At 48.2% G+C, this 15,803-nt stretch overlaps 1 protein-coding gene and 1 long non-coding RNA gene across 6 annotated transcripts in view; one reads left to right on the forward strand and one right to left on the reverse strand.

Moving 5' to 3' along the window:
- Tmem241 (transmembrane protein 241) overlaps positions 1 to 15,803 on the reverse strand; it is a 152,234-nt gene that overhangs the window by 39,992 nt on the left and 96,439 nt on the right. For 4 of the 5 annotated variants that reach the window (XR_001842036.3, XM_017601069.3, XM_039097282.2 and 1 more), the window contains exon 14: positions 8,905 to 8,969. Coding sequence is in view for 4 of the 5 variants with exons in the window: in XM_017601069.3 (XP_017456558.1) it covers positions 8,905 to 8,969 (65 nt within the window). In the remaining variant the exon portion in view is untranslated. Of the gene's footprint in view, positions 1 to 2,000; positions 8,156 to 8,904; positions 8,970 to 15,803 lie in introns of those variants that run through there. The other variant, XM_017601071.3, reaches the window with a different exon arrangement.
- On the forward strand, positions 1,301 to 14,872 carry LOC120098160 (uncharacterized). Its single transcript, XR_005496210.2, has 3 exons — positions 1,301 to 1,832; positions 13,217 to 13,287; positions 13,783 to 14,872. It is a non-coding gene; the product is annotated as an uncharacterized LOC120098160 (long non-coding RNA).

The raw sequence follows: 15,803 nt of genomic DNA on the forward strand, positions 1-15,803 counted from the left end.
TCACCAGGAGTGGACCAGAACTATGCTGGTCCTGGCCAGCTGCTCTCCTGCAGCCCAGGAACAATGTCTTGTATAATAACCCCACATTCATCCCTTTGGCAGAGAGACTTCCTGAAGCGTCGCCAGGGGAGCTTAGTGAATGGTAAAATGAACCGTGAGGAGCCAAGAGGTGAACTTTGATGTTGTTTTTCAGACAGCAGGAGGATCTCGATTGGGGTCTGGAGGCTTAATAGCATCACAAGTGTTTAAGTTGGAGCTTGGCTGAGCTGTTTGCAAACCTTGTAACCCCCATCATTCCTGAAATGAACACACTTCACCAGATGGAGGCATAAACCTCAGGCGGCAGAGCGCACGTGGCCACAAACACCCATTCCCAGCATCTCTCTCTTCATTGTGGGCATCAAAGGCCTTGTCTTACCTTACATCTGTTGTTGTGGCTGCCGGCTTAATTCCTACTGAACTCAACACACTATATTTTTTCCTTAGATGCAGACTCAGCACACTGTGTGTGTGTGTGTGTGTGTGTGTGTGTGTGTGTGTGTGTGTGTGTGTGTTTTCTAACTTCTTGGTTTTTACTCCCTACCTCCCTACCTCACTAGAATGTAGTTCCCCAGGGTCTCATTCCCTGAAGAGGTCTTCTGTAGTTAAAGTCACTATGTAAACAAGAATGCACCACACCCAGTTTGATGTGGGACTGGGGTGGAACCCAGGGTTTTACATAACCTTAGGCAAGCAGGCTGCCAACTAAGGGCCACCTCCGACTCTGAATGATGTCTTTTACATGAGAGGCCTAAAGGGATTTAAAGAATATTAGGATAGTTGAAGAATATTAGGATGGCCCCTAAATTCATTTTCTGTCTGCCAAGACTGCAGCAGTCTCCAAGAAGCGCCCCTAAAATCAGAGGGATGGGATATCTTGATTCAAAGATAACTGAAAACGCTTTTTTATTGTTGTTGGTGGTGGTTGTTTTTTTGTTGTTTTCTAGATCTAAGTATCACAGGCTGGTCTCAAACTTACAATCCTCCTGCCTCAGCCTCCTCAGTTCTGGAGTGTGTGTATGTGTGTATGTGGCCAAAACCTCACACCCCAGCTCTTTACAATTGTTTTCTAAAGATCCTTGGTGATCAAATCTGAGTAATTGTCATGGTTGGCCACTTATGATGAACGGCAGGCCCAGTGTGTTAACACTCTGTCTAAGCTCCGCCCCACAGTTACCTGGCAACAGCCAGGTACGCTTGACTCACTATAAAAGGGGCTGCTTGCCCCTCCCTTCTCCTTGCTCTTGTCTTCCTGCTCCTGCTCTGTCCCCTCTCCCTCCCCTCCCCCCATTCCTCTCTCTCCTTTCCAAGGCTCATGGGTGGCCTCTACTTTCTCCCTCTCCCTCTCCCTCTCCCTTTCCCTCTCCCTTTCCCTCCCCCTCCCCCTCTCCCTCTCCCTCCCGGTCTCTGTCTGTCTCTACCTCTACTACCTTCTCAATTCCCCTTCCCTTGCCCTGAATAAAGTTCTATTCTATACTAGACCATTGTGTGGCTGGTCCCCTCAGCGTAGGCCCACAGAGGCTCCCCCTTCCCCCACACCTTACCACACATCCACCAAACAATATCCCTCCTCTATTTTTTTTTATAAACACATCACAGTGGGCAATGACCAAAGGTAGACAGTTGCCATGGTATCCTCAAAAGGAAACACACGCACTGTGGTCACTCCCCACAGCCTTACACTTGCATCATCCCAAAGGGGAACTCTAGGAATCTATAAACTCTCCAGAGAGGTGGTGCCACAAACGATTCTCCTCAGCAGGGAGACTGCTCAGCAGGGAGACTGCTCGTAGGTGAGTTCTCTTGCATGCGTTGAACCTCCCTTGCTAAAGTTTTTTTTAATAGAGTGAAACAGTGTAAACTATAAAACTGTGCTAATTAAAAAAGTGAATTATATATAAATCTAAATAATTACTGAGCTTGAAATAGACTTTTGATCATGAAAGACAAGACAAACTTCTACATGACACAGGTGCTTTTAATTAAGACGTTGAACGCCGAGATACTGGGTGTGTAGGTACGGTCCTTGGAAGCAAGCACATGATGCTGGACTTGCAATGGAGAGGGAACTGGGAGCAGGTGGGTGGGACACACCTATATACCTGCCTGTCACAGAGCCATGCCCAGGATGCCTGGAACTTGAGCTGAGCTGAGCAAATTCCTTAGGATCTTCTTCAGATAACGTTCTCACCACTCTCTTCCCAGGGAGGAGGTGTCAGTGGATGTGTGCCGTGACACATGCGTGAGTGCCTGTGTGCTGTGGCTCATGTGTGAATGCCAGGGAGCAATTTGTGAGACTGGATCGAGCTCAGATGGCTGGCTTTAGAGGCAGGCACCTCACAGAGCTGTCTTGACAGCCCAGATACCCTACTTTAGAGGACCTAATTTGATGCTACCCTCCTAGGAAGGTAGGCAAGCCAAGTCAGGTATGGCCCTGACCATGCTCATGGGGTATCTGAGGACAGTGTCTATCCACCCCAGCAGCTGTGGCCCTGTGTGGTCACAGACCCAATAAAAACTCATAGTTGGCCATTGTTTTTCAATGGAGTACAGAAATCCAGATTTGTAGAAGGATATCACCTAATTTCTAAGTGCTAGTGACTAATTTAAAATTTAAAAATCAATCAAAATGTAAGAAACAATAACTGTACCCAAGAAATGCAGTAGGTCTAAAACATAAAACAAAAACAAAACCTTATGGCTTGCAACCCCCTACCCTTTGGGACTTCCCATTAGTTTAAATTCCCAGGAGACAAAGACCAACCACTCCTATCTGTGAGTGATGGATCTAGCTGCCCTGGCCATCTGGTGGTACTTGAGTGTATGGACCAAATTGCCCTGGTGAGAGACAGATGTTGGAATTACAGCTTGACACACCCTTCTGGTTGCTTGCTCACTCTGTGGTTGGAAAATTCTTTGAGGCTGAAAAACCATCCCTAAAATTCTAAATACCCAAAGCCAAGGGTTCCTTTTGCAATAGACACACATGCTGCTTCCTCTATTTGGGTCCAAACACCCTCTCTCTCCATTTCATTCAGGCCATAGCCTTGATCCCACAGGATGTGAGCGCCTGGAGACCAAGTCCCTCCCAGACAGCCACCTCCTTACTAGTGTGCTTTAACATTTCCTCACCTCAAAGAGCATCTCGTTTGGATTCTCCGTGCTCGATCCAACACAGGGTCTCTTTGGTTCATTTTGAAATTCTATATGAAATATGTAAGTGTGTGTATAAGGACAGATATGTGGTGTGGGGCAAGTCCCCACAGGTACAGGTGTCTGTAGCTTGTCCTGACCCAGCCTGTACCCTCCCCACTTGAGGGCAACTGGTTGAAATTAAGTGACCAGTCCAGCCCTGGGTGAAAGGAGAGGCTTTCACCCACATTGGTCCCCTTGCCTTTGCACCAGTCCCACGAATCCCCAGTTGTGGGGGCGAGGTGGCCCACCACCCAGTGGTAAGAAACAACTGGGGCTGGTGCCAGTAGCTATGAGGAGTCTGTCACCCCCTTCTACAGCATCTTTACCCCTTCAGGGTCTGCTGAGGGAAAGTGCTGGAGCTCCCTGGTAAGGATAGAAAGGAGGGGGAAAGACAGAACAGGCGTAATTAAAATGTGAAGGCTTGTAAACGACTATGATAATGTTGGGGCAGAGTCTGACTTCTATACAGAGATGGCTTTAAAAAAATACTTTGTGGAAGCTCTGAGTTCTTGAGTGTGGGAAATGGCTTGGGGAGGGTGGACCCCAGCATAGGAAGATTGCTGTGTTATCTGTTCATTTTCAATAAAAAATATTTGTAGATCCTGCAAAAGAGGAAGGGAGGAAGGGAGGAAGGAAGGAAGGGAGGGAGGGAAGGAGGGAGGGAGGGAGGGAGGGAGGAAGGAAGGATCAAGACTTTAACCTAACACCATGGCGGTGAGAAGAGAAACACCTCAGCTAGTTTCCCTGTTTCCTTTGTGGGCTTTGACTTTGCACACTGGCTGTACTGCTGACAGTCTTTGCAGGTGCTTGTTAGTTGAGGAAGGCTTAGACACACTGAGGCCTGGCCTTGAACTCTAAGATCCCCTCAGACCTATAAGGACTAGGGGAAAATCAGTGAAATCCCTCAGGACAAGACACAGACAATTGGGCTGGTGAGATGATTCCATGGTAGAAGTGCTTCCAAGCCTAGAGTACTGAGTTCAATCCCTGAGACTCACTGCAGAAGGAGAGAAAGAACTCCTAAAGTTGTCTCTGACCATCACATAAATGCTGGGGCATACACGTTCATATGGGCACATGCACAAACACATACATACATACATACATACATACATACATACATACATACATACATACTCGCATTGTGCATACTACACACAGAAGACCTGCCTGTCTTCTTTGGACAGTTATGAGACATCGACTTCTGTCATCCTCTCTCAGGATCGAGAGAGCAAGAATGGAGTTGGCTGTGTGGCTCAGGGCCCATTTTGAATCCTTGATCTCACCACCAGCACCTCTAGTCCTGTCTTCCCTTGGTGAGAAAGGCTGAGTGCTCTCCTACCCCACAGTCTGAGCAAGCCCTTCCCACCAGCGACAGGTCTGGTATCCTGCCGGCCAGCGACAGTTGCGAGGCTCGAGGCTCGCCACCCGTGCTCCCCTCCACTCTTCACATCTGCTAGCCTTTCCAACGATGTACTCTCTGCTCTCACAGGGGTGTCTGGCTGGGTTTTCCCTTGAGTACCCTTGGGGACTGGATAATATCTCACTCTCCTTTAGCAGCTTCCCCATGTGCTGCATACATCTATACAATCTATACAATCTTTTGTATTGTTTTAGTCTGAGACAGTCTCACTATGTAGCTCTGGTTGTTCTGGAGCCCACTATGTGAACCAGGCCGGCCCCAAACTTGCAGAGACTGGTCTGCCTCTGTCTCCCGAGTACTGGGATTAAAGATGTGCACCACAACTCCTGGAACACTCAGTAAACATTTTTTTTAAAGATAATTTCATTTTTCAACATAAGATTTTATTGGTCCTTTGGGAATTTCACGTCATGCACCCCCTCACACTCATTTCCCAGTCATTCCACACTCACTGCACCGTTATAACCTCGCTCCCAAAAGAAAACAAAAAATTTGGGCTGGAGAGATAGCTCAGAGGTTAAGAGCACTGTCTGAGCTCCTAACCTAATCTAAGAGGTCCTGAGTTCAATTCCCAGCAACCACATGGTGGCTCACAACCATCTGGTGCCCTCTTCTGGCCTGCAGGCATACACTCAGGCAGAATGCTGTATACATAATAAATAAATAAACTTTAAAAAAAATTAAAACTAAAATGAAAAGAAACCCCAAGTCCAATTTGTGTTATCTATATCCTCCCTGGAGCATGGTCAGCCTCTCAGTGGCCTGCTCTTAAACAGATCTGTGTCCTCCCCCTCCCACACCCTCACCAGAAGTAATCAATTGTGAAGAGTTAACTTCTACACCCTTATGACACTTTTTAAGACTTCTCTTTGACAGCTTCCTATTTAGGCTGCTACTTTTTGGGAGTGGAGTGGTAGGGGTGGTGGGCTGTCACAGAAGCCTTCCATGTCTCTCTTTCTCAACTATGCCTCTACAATCATCAATATTGCTGCAAAAGTAGATTAATGTTCTTTATAGTCAGTGGGAGCACAGACCATGGCCTTCCACATGGTTTCCAGTGACATCATAGAGCACAGGTTACAAACATGGCTGCCAGCTTCAGTAGGTCCAAGGACCCATGCAAGGTCCTTGGAGGCAGCCCGGACCACAGAAATCACCATGACCCCAGATGGTAGCATAGGCCACACACATTAACATGGGCCCCAGCAGCAACACAGCACAGGGACATCAACATGGCTTCATCTGAATCATAGCTACAGTTTTAAAAATCTAACTTTCCCTACACAGCTCAGGGCACATCATGGACAAAGGGTGGATGGGACAGGAGGGAACAGGAGGGTAGAGGACAGGAGGCATGCTCTTTTCCGGACACATGAACTAGCTCAGCTATGTCGAGCTGACAGGATCAGGCCAACCAAACCAACAAGAGCCGTCGAGCCCAGGAGGTGGTACTCACTTAACTCAGTAGGTTACAAGCAGGGGTTAGGGGCCAGAGAACAGGAAGCACGTGGGGTAACTGCAAAGCTAGTGGGATGGTATGAGTTGAGGGTAGATATGATCAAGGTTCACCATACCCATGGACGAAATTTTGAAAGGACAAAGTAACACAGTTGAAAAATCTACAATAATGAAGTTCTTTTCTCTATCCACAATCCATGGACATTTTGAGTTTGCCATTCCAGACCCATGTCAGGAATCAGTGCTGTCTCATCCAGGGAATGCTCCCTGCTGTCTGACCTTCACCGTGCTCTCCACAGCTGACAGCTGGTACGGTTTGAGTGAGTGGCCCATGTGTTAAAAACTCCGTCTGTGGTACTGGTGGGAAGGGCTACGACCTTTAAGAGGTGGGGTCTAGTTAGATAAAACTGAGTTGCTGGAGAGGGGCCCTGGCCCTCCCTCGTTCTTTGCTTACAGGCTGCACCATGAAGTCAGCTTCTTACTCTATCATATGTTCTCCACCATGATATTCTGCCTCGTCTAGGCCCAAAGGCAAGGGCATGTCTGAAACGGAGCCAAAGCAAAGCTCTCTTCCTGCAAGTGGACCCTCTCCAGGCTCCTTCACAGTAGTGCAAGGCTGAGTAACACATCTCTGTGGTGGGAAGAGAGACATTTAAGCCAGTTTCCTGCATGCCTCCCTTATGGGCTTTGATGCTGTGCACTGTGCTGTCGGGAAGTCCTGACAGAGTCAGTAGGGACGAGGCTACAGCAATGTGCAGGCACAGCAGCCTGCGCGGGAACTTGGTACAATCCCCATAGCTTTACAGTCCTGGGGAGGGGAAATCACTCAAATGCCTCTGAACCTCTGCATCTTAAGTTTTAAAATACAACTAACTAGGCAGGCTGTGCAAGTGATATATAGTAATGCAAAAAATGTCAGACACAGTTTCCCTCTGCAGATAGTTAGATTTTATATGTGTATATGTGCAAGTGTGTGCACATATGTGTGCATGCATGTGTATGCATGCACTTCTGTGCACATGAATCTAGAGGCTGGATGGAGGACAACCCTGGGTGTCAAAGTTCCTCAGAATGCCATCTGCCTTGTTTTCTGTGGTAGTTTGAATGAGATCGGACCTCATAGGTTCATAAATTTGAATACCTGGTCACCAGAGAGTGGCACTATTTGAAAGGAGTGGAAGGTGTGGCCTTATTGTATCACTAGGGGTGGGTTTTAAGGTTTCAAAAGGCACATTCCAAGCCTAGGGACTCTCTTCCTGCTGTCTTTGGATGTGGAACTCTCAGCTACCTCTATAGCACCATGTCTGCCTGCCTCCTGCCATGTTCCCCACCATGCTCTTAACAGACAGATATCTGAAATTGTAAGCCAGCCCCAGTGAAATGTTTTCCTTTATAAGAGTTGCTGTGAACAGAACACCGACCAAGACACTTTCTGAAAGTATCTCTCCTGGGCTGAAGTCCGCTGAGCCGACCTGGCCAGCAAGCTCCATGGATTCATGTGTTTCCACCTTCCCAGGACTAAAACGACCACACCGTTGCACTGTGCCTTTTTGGCTTGGGCTTTAAGAATTGGACTCAGGTCCTTTTGTAAGCACTTTATAGACAGAGCCTTCTCCCCAGTCCTCTAAACAGCTATTATGAAAAAGAAGAGGGAGGGTGGTCCCCACCTTGATCCCGGCACTGGGAGACAGAAGCAGGTGGTTCTCTGTGAGTTCAAGGCCAACCTGGTCTACTCCTTAGTTCTAGGACAGCCAGGGCTACATAGTGAGGCCCTGTCTCAAACAACAGCAACAACACCTTATAAATAAATAAAAGTAGGATAAAATAAATAAAAAGAAGAAGAGGAGATGGAAGCTAGAGGAACGTTTCCTCATTTTTTTTTTTTTAAATCTTCCTTCTGCTATTCTTCTCCGGACAGGAAACGTTGCTCAGAGAGAGGACATGGATTCCTTATTCTGAGTGCTGTGAGCAAAAGCTGTTCACTTCTGTCTGTCTGGGAAGACTTGGGCCAGGGCTCACCTTCGGTCACGGAATGATTGTCTGTGGACACCACAGAAGTAGCAAGGACACTCAATGTCACATGTCAGGTCTGTAGGAAACACACACCTCCTGAAGGAAGCCTTTCCATCCCAAAGCACACAGGAGGCTACTCACCCCTGGACTTCCCTCCACCCCTACCTCATGGCCCCACAGGCCTGACAGAGCTGACCTCACATCTAGCCCACAGGAATTACTTGCTACGGCTCAAATGTAACACTTGTTTCCATAACACGAGCCCTACCCCAGGGGACCAGCCACAGCAATGAACCTGGGCACCAGTGCTGGCCACACCACTGGGAATTTGAGCGGCTATTCGGGTCACCTGTGACCTGGGTGTTGGTTAGAGTTTATGCAGAGTGTGTAAGAACATCTGCATATGCATATGACAGTGTGCATGACACTGTACCTTGTGTGAGAGTGGTAGGAATGTTCTAAGTGTGAATTCAACACTGACAACCGCTGGCAGATAAAGAAGTGGGCACACTTGCTCACCTGCCAGCCCCGCATTTGAGACACCGAGGCAGGAGGTGTAGTATACAGGAGAGTATTTGCCTAGGACACATGAAGCACTGTGTTTAAGCCCTAGTACAGCAACCAACCAACCAGTCAATGACTAAATAAAATAGGGAAGGCATCGCCAGTGTGGAAATTCACTGAGGACGGACATACCTACCCAGCGAACACCCCTGCTTCATTTGAGCAAACCCGGTCTCCTGATGGATTGTGTCTTCCCTCTAGAGAGAACTTACCAGCCCACGGTTGCTCTGGTCAGGGTCATATCAAACAGCAACAGCGACAAGCCAGCTGTGACGACCTGCAGAAACAACAAATGCCTCAGAGCATAGGAGTCTAAGCCTCCCAGTTTAGCCGTTGGTGCCCATTGGTCCTCTGCATTTAGTGTGGCCCTGAACAAAAAGCCTGGTGTGGAAAACGCTGTGTCCCATGGCCTGCTGGAACCCATAAAGACACGTTTAATATCTAAGCTGCTCGAAAGAGAGGTGTCGTGCCAAAGTCGCTCCATCTGCCCAAATAAGACATTATATCAACAACAGTGTGCTCGTCCTGTGTCAGCGCAGAGAAGCCATCTCCAGTGCAGGACGTGCCCAGGTCTTCAGGATAAACACTGTCCATATAGCTTCGTCTCGCTTGCCCCTTCTAATACCCTAGTCTTTCTAGACTGTGACACACATTCTAAGAAGCCAAGTGTTTCCTGGGAGAAAGAGCAGTTGAATCAGTAATTTATCTGAATCACAGAAGCAGAGGCTAGCCCTAAGCCAAGGCAGAGGAAAGAGGTTAGCCCTATACCTTCTAGAGCTAGAAATCCCAGAAAAGACTCTTAGGAATGGTCCGGACTCCAGAACAGCTGTTGTGATATGAGTGTGAACCAATGACCCAACTCCGTGCACACCTAGAACGTCTGTGCTAAGCCACAATGGCTTGTACGTCTAGACTTCTCAATTCTGCAGGTCAGATCAGGTTCTCTAAGAAAGGTAACCCTAAGGACCTGCTTTCTTGCTGTGAGAGTAGGGTGCAGGCTGCCAATGAGAGCTGTTCAAGCTGGGAGCATGCAGAAGCCTCTTGCTATCCCTTCAAAGGGACACCCTGCGTTGTCCCAGAGGCCTTTCAGGTGTCCCAGCTTGGAATATGCATCAAGAAGATGGTCAAAAATGGGTTTGGTGAGTCCCTCTTCATGCACTATCTTTCCTTCTTGTCTCTCCTCTCCCATCCTCCTCCTTTCTTCCTTTGTCTCCCTCTCTTCTTTCCTGTTTTCTCTGTGTGCACGTGTGCATGCATATGGGCCCTCATGTGCCTGAGCACAAATGTGGGGGTCAGAGGACAATTTCATGTGTCTGCCCTCATCTTCTGCCTTGCTTGAGACATGGTCTCTTGGTCACTGATGCATTCTCCAAGCTAGCCTGCCCCACCAGCTTTCGGGATTCTCCTGTCTCCTCCCATCTTGCTGCAGAAGAGCTAGGACGACAGATGCCCATTGCCACACCTGGCTTTATTTGAGGTCTGATCCTCTGGTCCTCATTCTTGTGTGGTGACCACTTCTCATTTACCCCGCTTTATTGATTTATCTATACAAAAGGCCTCTATATATTGTCTGTAGAGACATTAAAGACCAGGCCAGAGGAACAAGGATGAGGGCTGTCTTCCTCCTCTTCTTCCTCTCCGTCTTCCTCTCTGTCTGAAACAGGCTCCTGAAGCTCAGGCTGGCTTTGAACTTGGGATCCTCCTACCAATGCCTCCCGAGGGCTAAGATTTCAGGTGTGTGCCACCGTCCCTAGACTTCTTTTCAGGAGCTTTCTACAAGTGTGGTCAGGAACCAGCATCGAACTGCAGGGCAGATTCCGACGCTGGAAATGAGGAATGCTACTCCCACACACACTTCTCACCACCTCAGTTCCAGAGAGCGGACAAAGCTGGTGATGGTAAAGGCTAGCCCCAACTAAAGGCCCAGACCTGGAGCTCCTGCACTCAGCTGCCTTTGAGGACCGCTGTCCTCTCATGACCTCCGTTTCTACCTCCACGAGTATTTCATTTGCACTTTCCCAAACGCACTGCATCCAGGTTCCCCGTTTATCTGCTTGGAGAAAGGTTATTGCATCCTGTGTGCCTGCTTTGCCCCATTCCTTCTGCTCTCAGTTTAATGGACTATCCCACCCACCCCCGTTCATTTGTTTTCATTACAAATCTTGAACAAAGCTAGCTATCCCGACAGTCCCCCTTTTCTTTCAAAACATTTGTTGTTTCCTGGCACAGTACCAGTAGGGACGCATTTCTTGGAACTGGCAGGAGGGGAATTTTTCAGCCCACATGGCTGTTAACTGTACTGTCAGCCTGATGTGATAAGCACTTCCAACCTTACTTACACACTACCTCTTTCTCTGTCACTGGCTACATCTCTTTTTTTCTTTAAATTTTTTGACATTTATTTAGTGTGTGTGTGTGTGTGTGTGTGTGTGTGTGTGTGTGTGTGTGTGTGTGAGAGAGAGAGAGAGAGAGAGAGAGAGACAGATGGATGGACGGACAGACGGACGGACGGACGGACGGATGGACAGACAGACATTACGCCTGTACAAAAGTTGGCTCACTCCTTCTACCATGGGGCTCTGGAATTGAACTCAGGCAGTCAGGTGTAGCAGAGAGTGGCTTTATGTTCTGAGCTACCTCTCTCGTCTTCCTTTGTCCTTCTCCACCAGGTCTCAGAGGCTTCCTTGTCCACCCCTCTGCCTAGTCTCTGAGTGCCTATTCCATGAGACTTAGTCCTGCCTAAGAAAAGGGAGGTGTCCCTTGGCAGGAATATTCTCACCCAGGCCTGCATGTCTGCACCTCCAGAAGGTTCTGGAACTTGGAGGAATCCTGTCAGGAGTCAGGCAGCTGGCCCCATTGTGCCTGTGAACAGTGTCTTTTGCCAAGAAAAACATGTCTTAAAGTTTTCAAACCAGTCCTTACTTGAAAATCAGTTTGGTCTAACAGCCGTGCTGGTGCCTCTGCCTCTGCTCTTTCCTGGAAATGTTTGTGCAACCTCCCACCTTCCTCCTGAGCGTGTTTCCAAGCTCTTCCAGAGTTTTCTCTTTTAACGAGCAAGACTGCCGATGGCTCTGACACTCACTGACATGTTATAAATCAGCGTGGCTTGTTTCTGTCAAAGATGCACACTGATGTGCTTGCCTGGCAGGGCTACTGTGGAGTGAAACAGGCTGCTTTCCCACCTACTCTGTAAGGATTGTCGTGGTTTTTAGCTTTTTTACTTCCTTTTCCTTCCATTACTATAGCAGTGTCAAACTCTTGGTAAGGTGACGCTGGGCGGCCAGGCTGTCAGTGAATGGCTCCCCAATGCTGACCTCTCCCTGTCTGAGGGTCAAATTCATGTTTGCTTAAAGTGATAGTTTTCTGTACAACACAGCCCTGTGGAGTCCTTTACAGGGAATACTTTACAGTGCCAATGCTGAGCCTGTACCAAAGGCCCACTCCACCTATGAGGAAGTCAAAGCCAGAGGCTGAGTGTTCCAGGCCAGAATATAAAATGGCTCGTGTACAGTCATGCAGGGGCGAGACCTAAGCAGTAGAGCCCTCCCTTGGCTAACAGGTGGAGGGCTGTGATTCAGAGGACTACTGGCCTGTGGCAGTGAGAGGAGAACCAAAGCCTTCTCTCCTAGTTCAATCTTCTTTTATGGCCAGGAACTCAAGAAAGGGGCTCATAAGCCACACGTGGCTTTAAAAAGCCACTGGAAGGCCTGGGAAGATCACTAAATTAGTAATCAATTTCCTCATAAGCATAGGGATCTGATGAAGTCTCTACAATCCATGTGAAAAGATAACACAGTGGCAGATGCTTGCAAACCAGTGCTTTAAGATGTGAGGCAGAGAGAGACAGTCTGCCCAGCCAACCTGGGAAGCCCCATGACAATTAAATACTCTCTTTTGGTCTTGGCGTCTCCTCAGGACACCCAAGAAAGGCTTTAGCTCTGGAGACAAGGCTCAGCAGGAAGTGTTTACTGTGCACGTGTAAGGAAGGAGCTTAGCTCAGAAAGCCATGTCACTGACAGGAAGGCATATCACCCCGCCTGAGACAGGGTCCCCAGAACGAGCTAGCTGGTAAGACCAGCCTCAAGGTTGACAGAGAGATCTCGCCTCCATGAATGAAGTAGAAAAGGAACAGAGGATGGCGCCCAACACCAACCTTGAGCCTCTACATGCTCCGGCGAGCACACATGAGCACAGGTGTGCAGACCAACACTTGGAAATGGGCACATACGAATACACATGAACAGTGCACATACAAATACACATGAACACTGGAAGGAAAAAGAGGGGCTAAGACAAATCTGTGTTTATCAGAGTCAGACAGGGAATCCATTTAACTCCTGACTCCTCAATGTCAACTGATCACAGAGCAGTCACGACACCAGGGACAGAGTGAGCACACGCTCCGTGGCCAGGAATACTCCTAGTGTTAGCTAAGCAGCAGTTGTGGGAAGGCACTGACTCTGACTCTTGATTGTATCAGGGCGTCTCTTGACTGTCTTAACCTATTTTTCTTTGCTGCAACAGAATGCTGTAGCCTGTAATATTTACAAAGTGATGGGTATGGTGGCACATGCATCAGTACATGGGAGGTGAAGGTAAGTAAAATGGTGGAGGTCAACCTGGGATATATAGCGAGACCCATTTTTTTAAAAAAAAACAAAAAACATTTGTTTTCAGGGAAAGGGAATGCCACACTGTACACATGGGAGTAAGAAGACAAACGGCAGGAGTTGGCTCTCCTTCCAATGTGAGGGTTTGGGAAATTGAACTCAGGTTGTCAGGCTTAGCAGCAAGCAGCTTTGCCAAGCTATGATGATTAGTTTAACTGTCATTTGATGCAATGCCTGGATCAGGGGAGCCTGGGGGCGTGTCTGTAGGCTATTATGCTAATTACGGTGGGAAGATCTGCCCACCCGGGGAGCATCATTCCCTGAGCATGGAATTGTCTAGGAGTGAAAACAGCAAGCTGAGCACAGCATGCGTGGATTCATCCTCCTTGGTTCTCGACTGTGGACGCAGTGTAGCTATCTCAAGACATCTCGCAGACTGTAACCTGGAATCGTGAGCTAAAATAAACCCTTCTTCCTTAGGTCGCTTTTGTAAGAGTATGTCATCACAGCAACAAGGAAACAAAACAAAGGTACCCACTGAGTTAACTCAACTGGTTCCCCATTACCTTGTCATAAAAATCTAAACTACGGAGAGGGAGCTGGTTTAGTGGATAAAGCACTTGCTGTACAAGTCTGAAGAGCAGAGTTTCCATCCCCAGAAGCCAGGGAAACGCCAGGAAAACACTACTTGCAATCCTAGCATCTGGTGGATAGAAGATGGGGATCTTCAGGGCAGAAAGGCTCGTTAGCTAAGCAAGCCAAATCCAGTTCTCTCCCCTCTTCCCTTGCCCTGGGTGTTGACATCACATTCAAGGCACTAGGTGAGCTGCTGCCTGTGCCACACTGAACAGTCAAAGGTTGGTCCCCAGCTACATGAAGCAACCCTTTCATGATGAGAACCATGCTTATTACATTCCTGAGCCGAGTACGTCCCAGAGCCTAAGGCCCTACGGCAGGAACCTCACTATAGGGTCTTCCAAGCTTTCAACCACCTTCATGCAATAATATTGCCCAGGTTATAAGAAAACACCTCAAATAAACGACACTTTATCCTCCACAAGTGTCAACAGAAGCATCTGCATCCTCTCAGGAGCTCCTGAAGTAGCTGAAGCTGCCTTGTAGCCTCTCTCAGAACTCATCATTTGAAAGAGGTGAGGAATGGCCGTCAGCATAAGCACTGTCCTTGCCTCTAACACACGGTTTTAGAGATACAGGTCTTACCCAGAGGAGAAAGAATCTGGCTGGCTGTACATCTCTCTGGAAGTCCTGAATAACGAGCCCCGTGCCTCTCCACAGGCACAGCCGTGCCAACAGCAGGGACTCATGTCCACAAGCAGTGACAGGCTGTGAGTTTTCTGCCTACCTCGATGGCTATCATGACCTCTGTTATTTAAGCAAACTTTGCTATTTAAAGATGATCATGTCCGTTTTTCAAACATTCTTTTCAAACCTGAGACAAGGAGGTGGGGTGGGGAGTAGGGATGGGGAGGGTAGCAGGAACTTGCCATGCGGTGACGTACTTGGGGGAGAGTCAGATCCCTGTCTGCTGTTACTTAAGTGTACAGGACCCTTTGTTGTTTTTGAGGCAGAATCTCACTATATAGTTCTGGCCTTCTTGGAACTCACTGTGTATATCAGGCTGGCCTTAAACTCAGAGATCTGCCGGCTTCTGCCTCACGAGCTCTGGTGTTAATGGTGTGTGCCACTATGGCCAGTTGTCATGACTCTTTAAGAGAAAGGTAATATACACATGGCCTGTTTCTGCCCTAGCCACATCAGACACCTGCCCACACGGTTCTGCTCACCTCTCAGCAGTCCATCCCTAGAAAGCCTTTCCTGAACCCAACCCCACGCGTGTATCTGTCTCAGGCATTTCTTTTTTTTTTTTTTTTTTTTGGTTCTTTTTTTCAGAGCTGGGGACAGAACCCAGGGCCTTGCACTTCCTAGGCAAGTGCTCTACCAGTGAGCTAAATCCCCAACCCCTGTCTCAGGCATTTCTTCTCGGGTTTTCCATGTTCCTTTGACACTGCACATATCTAACATATGGTCTGGTCTCCCTAAGCAGGGTGTGTGCTACTCGGCTGTGTGTGCTCAGAGATCCTGGTGGGATGAGTTTCAGGTGACTGCACTGGGTCATCAGAGATGGGCACAGCCTGTGAGGCCACAGCATTGGTCACTCCAAATCTCTCACAGATGAGGGAATAACTGGAACCAAGGCTTACTAAGATACCCTCTGCCCCTTGCTCTTACTTGCCTCCACAAAAAAGGATTGAGATCAACCCGGTGCCAGGTTAAACAAGACAGGACAGGTTTTCATAGTTCTAATGGAATCCTGGACCAACTGGCTGTGGCTTGGGAAACAGGGGAACGCAGACTCCTACTGCTGAATGTCACAGTTGGAAAATAGGAGGGGGGTGCATTTCTTAAAGGGAGGCAGAGACAGTTCTGACAGACAGACAGGACAAGAGGTATCTATCTATTCTATTCACGTGTATGTGATT

Source organism: Rattus norvegicus, chromosome 18, assembly GCF_036323735.1.
Source record: "Rattus norvegicus strain BN/NHsdMcwi chromosome 18, GRCr8, whole genome shotgun sequence".
In the NCBI taxonomy this organism is placed as follows: Eukaryota; Metazoa; Chordata; class Mammalia; order Rodentia; family Muridae; genus Rattus; species Rattus norvegicus.